A 7551-nucleotide genomic window follows, 5' to 3' on the forward strand; every position below is an offset into this window, starting at 1 on the left:
ACTGTAAGCTCCATATGGGCTGCACAAATCTTAATATTAAACAGGAAACATTAATGATGTTACTTATTGGGAGATGACATGAAAGTTACATAAGCACAACAGAAAAATATTTGACAACTACTAAAAAAGATAAGTCCCTTTATGAAACCATAGGTGGTAAAATGGGCAGGTTAGTTAATGATTGGTTTGTTAACTAGATACATGTGAGGTTGCGTTGACCTGAAACACTTCTCGTCCAAACTTTTATACAAATAACTAGTGTATCAAATAAGATAATCAAATACATATATATACTACTTTGATAATAAACTAAAACTTTGATAGAAATGATTTGGGAGGTTTTATGGATCGAAGATACACATTGGGAAACTTTCAGTTCATTAGATCTGTTGTTTATCAAGCAGTTTTTCTATTTTACCTTTTGACCCATTGAGAGATATATCATAGCCCAAATCGACCCATTTATAAGAAAATTGATCTTACTTCCATTCATAAGTAAATTGATATAACATCGGCCTAAGAACTACATCACATTTTGCGCATCTTGGTTGTGGAAATCTTTATCGATTTTGATTGAAGAAAAAACAAATTAATAAAAATAAAAATAAAGAGTATCATAGTAATTAAATAAACCAGTCTTTGTTTTCTTGAATGTAATGACAGATAACAATGCTAAGAGGAGGTTTGTAACTTGTACTGAAATGGATAGAATCTGTAATTTGGCAGAGAATTTGATAGACTCGATTTTAGAGAAGCTACCTGTTGTAGATGCGGTGAGGACACATGTCCTGTCAAAAAAATGGAGGTACAGATGGACCTCAATTAGGTCATTGGTTCTTGATAAACATTTCTCAGAAAAGTTTGCAAAAAATGGAAGTTTTGGTCATAATGGATTTATTAGGATCACAAACTATATCTTTAACTATCTCAAGGGTCCTCGCTTAAAGTTACATCTTCACATACCATACATGTTTCTTGATAGTTTCCAAGAAGTCAATCAATGGATTTCATCATTGTCAAGAGATGGTGTTAGAGAACTCATCCTTACAAATTCAAACCAACGTTATCAACTTCCATATTATTTATTTCATTGTCTAGAATTGAGAATCCTAGAACTTGACAACTGTATCATTAAGCCACCACTTGAGTTTCAAGGATTTCTATATCTCGAAAAACTTAGGCTTAGGAATATTGAATTTGGGGCTAACTTACATGGAACTATTATCAACTTCCCACAGCTCAAGATGTTGCAATTGTTTGAATGCACCAATGTTTACAATTTCAAGATCAAGTCTACAAAGTTGTTTCAGTTATTGATCAGGAGTTGCCCCGATGCAACTTTGCTCCACTTGTTGCATAGTAAATGTCTTAGTGAGTTTGGTATATTGATCAAAAAACCTATTCAGGGAGTTGAGAGAGTTAATTTGGCAAGCTTGTTAAGTAATATGCCATGTGTTGGGTATTTTGTTATCGACGGGTATTTTCTCCAGGTACGATTTGAATTTTAAATTCTAGGGTTAAGGCTACTCAAGGGCCATATACTTTTTGTTTTGTTCCGATGTAGTCCATATACCCAAAAAATACTATTATAGGCCATAAACTTTGAAAAAGTGTATCGATGTAAACAAAAGGTAACTTGTTACCGGCTAAACAGGTCACCTTTTGTTTACATCGATACGGAAAATATGTGACCTACATCGATACACTTTTTGAAAGTATGTGAACTACATTAGTACTTTTTTTTTTGTATAAAGCTTACATTGGAACAAAAAAAATTATACTTTTTTGAAAATCAACCTACAAAATCGATCAACCTTATTTATCAGGTCAACGGTTTACATTAACACATTTTTTTAAAGTTTATGGCCTATAATAGTATTTTTTTTTTTGGGTATATGGACTACATCGGGACAAAATAAAAAGTATATGACCCTTGAATAGCCTTAACCCTAAATTCTAATATTTATATTTTGCTCTTCATCATTTTGCGTTTGAGCAAGTGAACTTTACCATTCAACTCTTGTGTATAGTTAGTTCTCATATATTATTTCGTATCATCTTCCAACCATATCTTCTTTGTTAACTTATAATCTTACTTTCACCCTCACAGTTTTCCATTGCGGAAAATATTCCCAAGTGGCTTCCACACCCAACTAATAGTTTAAAGCTTCTCTACTTACGAGACTTCAAATTTGGTGATTTGTACCAACTTCAAGGTGTTTTATGTATCCTTCGGAACTCACCTAACTTGAGACGACTTGATGTGTACAATCAGGTAAAGAGTGCTAAACGTTTCTCTTGTGTTTTTGTGTTGTGTGTGCATATATATTAATTTAATGTGGGTTCCTTTTATACACAGTCAGTCTCACTTTTAATGTGTTTCCAGGATCTTCCAAACGTGTATTTGGATGTGAAACCAACAATAGCTTATTTGGAAGCTTCTGACTGTTTGGACCAGACATTGAACTGCTTGAAAATTATAAATATAATGGATGTAGAAAGATCAAGATCCTTGTTGCTATTTATAAAGCTTTTACTTGAACATTCTCCCACTCTTGAAAAAATATCAATCCGACCACGTGCAACTGTTGATGTTTAGGAAAGGTACAACTTCTCTAAGGATGTTATGTGGTTCCCACGAGCTTCCTCGAAAGCAGAGCTTCACTACTTGGATCCGTAACTACAATCCACTAATAACTTTAAGTTACTTTATAATTTAGTTGTATTCTGATTGTATGCATCATATATGTTATGGGTTTTCATTAACTCGCAGAGTGGTACTATAAAACCGGTAACCCTCCTGGTATTTATTTATACTTTGCGAGCAGCTAGAATAAAAACTAGATCAAGTGTTCCTTACACAATAGTTGTGTAACAAGCATCTTTGGAAAAAGAAAATTCACAGATTGATTTGTCTGGTTAAAATGTACATATCACATCTATAGTGTAATGTTTGGATATTCATGTTATTGTAACTATAGTTTTATAAGACCTTTACCAACCCTCCGTTAGTTTCCCCCTCGTCAGATGATGTGTTAAAAATTGACGAAAACTGACGGCCCCTAATGGAGCGTCAGTTAGTTTTGTATCCATCCGTCACCAAGTGGCACAAATGTGAAGGTGCGTTTGTTTTCTCCCAACCAATCAAAAATTTTCATTAATTATATTTTTATTATTAATTAATTTTTTCCCACCCATTTTCAATCTGATTTTACCACATCACTCTATCCAATATTTGAAAAAAAAAACTGACATATGGGGTTAAAAAATGTCAGAAATTGACATTGCCAAATCAGATTGCACTTTTTGGCTTAAAAGTGCACAACTGACCGTGATATCACTACCAAGGGTTAGAAATGGTCCAAAAACAATTTTACGGTTGGGTATTGATTGATTGAATACAATATACCCATTTCCAAATAGTGCTTATACAAACATTAATTTATCTTTGCATATTTATTGTCAATGGAAAATAACTTTACTACACGCACATATATCAGTTTTAACAAACAAGAACATGTGGCACAGATACCTTGTCCCATAACAGCATGCCAACAGTAGGATCTCAATATTTGCACTAACCCATTAGGAGAAGTCGATGAAGTCAGCATCACGGATTAATTAATTTTAGGTTCCAACCACACAACAAACAATTAGTACGTATTGTCTTGTGTATAGTCTTAAAAACAGGAACACTGAGCGATGTGGTGTTTAGAACCCGTGGTAATATCTGCAGTAACACCCAACTGGAATCATGATTCAGGTAAATCTAAACTTACATTCAAATGGTTTTCAGGCACAACGGATCTCTCCCAGTCTCGCGTTAGTTTTAAAATCTTCAATATCATCAGCTCAAGTTTTGCCAATATTTATAATTGTTGTAACAGCACCAGCATCATGAGCAGCTCTGTATAATTGCTCCAACCACATTTGTACCCGACAAGTCGGAAAGCGGACATTGTCATAACGGATGAACCAAGAACGAGGAAAGCATCACACGCTGCAGCAGCTTCCATAGCTACAATCGCTCTATCTTTTGGTACGTACATTATCACCAAAAAACACAACCTTCAAAAAGAGACACCTTAAGCCAATTAGTCAATTAGTGGTAGTAAAAACGGATTCCATGTATTAATACTAGTTACTAGAATTGAGTTACATCGGGTTCAAGAATTCAGTCACATTTTGAGCATGTCGGTATGTGGAAATCTCCTTCCCATAATATTTCATGGATTTCAATATCACCATCGGGTCTTTGCTTCATCCCAAAACTCTTATCTAAATTGCTACTGTCATAACCCAGACTTTCTATTGCTGCTGCCAACTGCAGTCAACGTATACACCCTTATTAATTTGTAACGTCCATAATAGTTATTCTCATGCAGGCACTGTTGTAAAGCTCCCCAATTAATCCTTTTTAAGAACAGGCCGATCCTAGTCTTGCGTTAATCGTCCACTCGTGTTTTGCCAATATCTATAATTTTCGTAGCAGCACCAGCATCATGAGCTGCTCTGTGCAATTCATGTACATTTCTCAATTAAACAAAAAAAAAAATTATAAAAATACCAAAACATAGTAACGTTCGTGATCAAACCAAAATCGTAATGGGTGATGAGATTTCGGGTTTGAGTGCTTAATTTGGGAAAAGGAGTAAGTTGATCGTTTTAACTCCAATTATTGTGCGAACCCCGATTTGGAATCTGGATTCCAAGGGCGTAAAACAATCAAGTAGATTAACCTTATTCGATCGGAATCGAATAAGTTAATATCTTAATGTGGGTTAACTCGGATGGTGATCGGAGCACCGATCGGAATTAAGCTAATGACTGGAGTGACGTTATCGTAATTGATTTTGGCAGAGTAACGTTTATGCATCCAGTGTCTTTTTTAAATGAATGATTTCACTTGTGTATTTATAGATGTTGTGGAGGGAATGATGACGTGGCACATGTCCCTTTCATGGTTGTAACAAACTTTGTCAATCCCGAGGGGTGACGTGGCACCTGTCCCTTTCGTGGGGAATAACAGATTCTAACGAACTTCCCTAAATTTGCAGGCTGACGTGGCACACGACTTGCCCGCGTGCTTGTTCCGTGATCAAGTGGTCATTCCGGGACGAGATGCCTGCTCTGTGGTGATGCACTCTTGTTTCGGGACAACGTGCTTGTCCCGGGAGTGTCTTTATGTCAGTTTAGTAGACTGAGACGATGGTGTCGGTGAGTTGGTTCCGGTTATAGCATTACGATGTTCTCGGTCTAGCCGGGTAGGTTTCGCCTAGACACGTTCTAAGTGTTTCTTGACGGTCACGATTATGATGACTGGTCTTGCGATGCCTAGTTACGATTATCTTGATCAGTTGTAAGGTGTCGGTTACGTGTTTGTCATCCAGGTTCTTAGCCTTGCCTTTTGTCTGTCATGGAGGAGTATCCGAGAAGACGTCAGACGGATGACGAGAAAAGGAGTTGGCAACCCGGGACTCGTAGTGCCGGGTGTGATTTTTGCCCAGATGCTTGCCTATTTTGAGACGGATCATTATGCGTATCATCAAGTCCCCCCAGTTTGGTAAGGTCAGCTGGGACAGTTGTGTTGCCAAACTTTAAATTATTGTGACCCGCTCACGTGATTTGATGTGCAATAAATGCGCGTTGCGTGCTGTCTTAATCATAGTACTTCTCGTGTTCCAACGCACCTTTTTTGAGTTGGATGGGTCCCACGCGGGACTTTTTCCTATAAAAAGGAGCGTTTCTCTTCATTTTATTCTTCCCACCTTCGAGAGTACTTGCTTTGTAAATTACAGAGAAGCGATTTTCTTGTCTTCTGTGGTTTGCATTTTCATCCTTTTTTCTTCAGTATGGGCCCAGACCTAACATTCTTCATGATGTGTTACGTGCACCTAGTAGTGTTGACGAGGCGTATCTCGATAGGATTTGCCACATATGCCCTCAGTTGCGAGGTTTGGAGTTGATCATTCCAAGATCACACCAACGTACTTTAAATTGTGCCATCTATTTGAGGCCGTTCGAGGTTTCAAATTTGAGGTACCCCTTCACCCGCATTTTCACGAAGGTTTTAAATTTCTATAACCTTAGTGTTGCTCGTTTACATCCGAATGGCGTTCGTGCGACCGTGTTGTTCGAGATGTATTTCAATGGTTTAGGCATGAGCCTAAGCTTGAATATTTTTAGAAGCATTTTTCGGCTATCGTCCTATCATAAAGGTTGATATACGTTTACCGACGAAATTGATTTTCTTGAGGAGGCACCAGCAATTGCAGACAATTGGGAGCAATCATTTGTTTTTGCCAAATGTATTGACTTCCCGTTAAAGAACGAACAGTTCTATCTGTTTAGATCTGTGACTGTTCAACCATCGAGGCAGCTTTCTGAGGTAGGTGAATCGATGGTAGACCAATTGAGGGGCCTGAGGATTCCTCAACGGTCTTATGAGGAGCAGGTGCTGGTAATAGCTAATGTTAGCAACAATTGGACTCATGCTGATAGAATTCCTGTTGCCCGAAGAGGTGGGAGAGGTATCTTACCGTTTGACTCTTCCCGTCTTTTTAGGGTTACCTTGATTTATATGATGATAATTTATATTTTGTGCAGAGTTGACCGTGTCAGAAGTTCTGAGGGCGACGAGCCTGGATGGCATGGTCTTTACCAATAAACTGGTCGACGGGACCACACCAGCACCCTCCAGCCGTCGCAGGATGTCGCCTCCTGAATATTTGGAATCTTCGAATGGTGGCTCTTTGGAGGGCGGACTGATCCGTCGTACCAGGCGTCGGATTGAGCCGGCAGCCGAAGGTATGCGTTGTTTTTTTTTCTTTCTTTGATTTAACTGTATCTTGCGCTCAAGGGCATCGTCCCGGTAAAGAGCCCGTGGTAGAGATCTCGAATGCTCGTCCTCGGTTGACGACTAGTGTCGGGAAGAATGTTTACGTGCTGCCCGACTGTAATATTGGGCCGTTCCGTGATCTGTTCCGCTGTGAAGCTTCAGACTATCCGGTTTATAAGGAGTATCTTGACTTTATCACTTTTCTGGCTTTGAAAGAGGCGCTGGCCGCGCTTTCCGCTACCCATGTACAGCATTTGCGTTCCCAATTCTCCGTATTTTCTCAGCATCTTTCGACAGATGAACTGAACCGAAGCGAGGCTGATGCTCGTCGTATTCACGAGCATTGTGTGCTGTTTGAGAAAGATAACCGTCGGGTGGCGGAATTGTCAGGGACGATTGCCCGTCTTGAAGGGGAGTTGTTGTCGGCCAAGGAGGCGTTGGAGCCTATTCAGAATGAACTGCGTGTTTCCAGGGAAGCGCAGGAGTCGTTGAGGGCTGCTCTTGCCCAAGAACAGGAGAAAGTTTCCTTGCTATCTGATGACAACAAAAAGTTATCGGAGAAGGTGTCGGCCACGCTAGGCGAACTCACCCGTCTCCAGCATGGTATTCCTGTGCTTTTTGCCCGGCTTCTCAAGTCGTCTTTTGTTCATTAACCATTTAGTGCCTTTATTGAGGCCGTTAAGAAGTTGACTACTTTTGAGGTTTTGAAGGCG

The 7551-nt window shown here is 38.9% G+C and overlaps 1 protein-coding gene across 1 annotated transcript; it reads left to right on the forward strand.

Moving 5' to 3' along the window:
* The first annotated feature begins 656 nt into the window (after nucleotides 1-656).
* Nucleotides 657-2599, forward strand: LOC139875165 (F-box/FBD/LRR-repeat protein At1g13570-like). The gene is made up of 3 exons (XM_071862521.1): nucleotides 657-1490; nucleotides 2111-2275; nucleotides 2387-2599. Exons 1-3 carry the CDS (start codon nucleotides 657-659, stop codon nucleotides 2597-2599), a joined length of 1212 nt encoding a protein of 403 aa, XP_071718622.1.
* Nucleotides 2600-7551: the final 4952 nt, after the last annotated feature.

This window comes from Rutidosis leptorrhynchoides, chromosome 11, assembly GCF_046630445.1.
Source record: "Rutidosis leptorrhynchoides isolate AG116_Rl617_1_P2 chromosome 11, CSIRO_AGI_Rlap_v1, whole genome shotgun sequence".
NCBI lineage: Eukaryota > Viridiplantae > Streptophyta > Magnoliopsida > Asterales > Asteraceae > Rutidosis > Rutidosis leptorrhynchoides.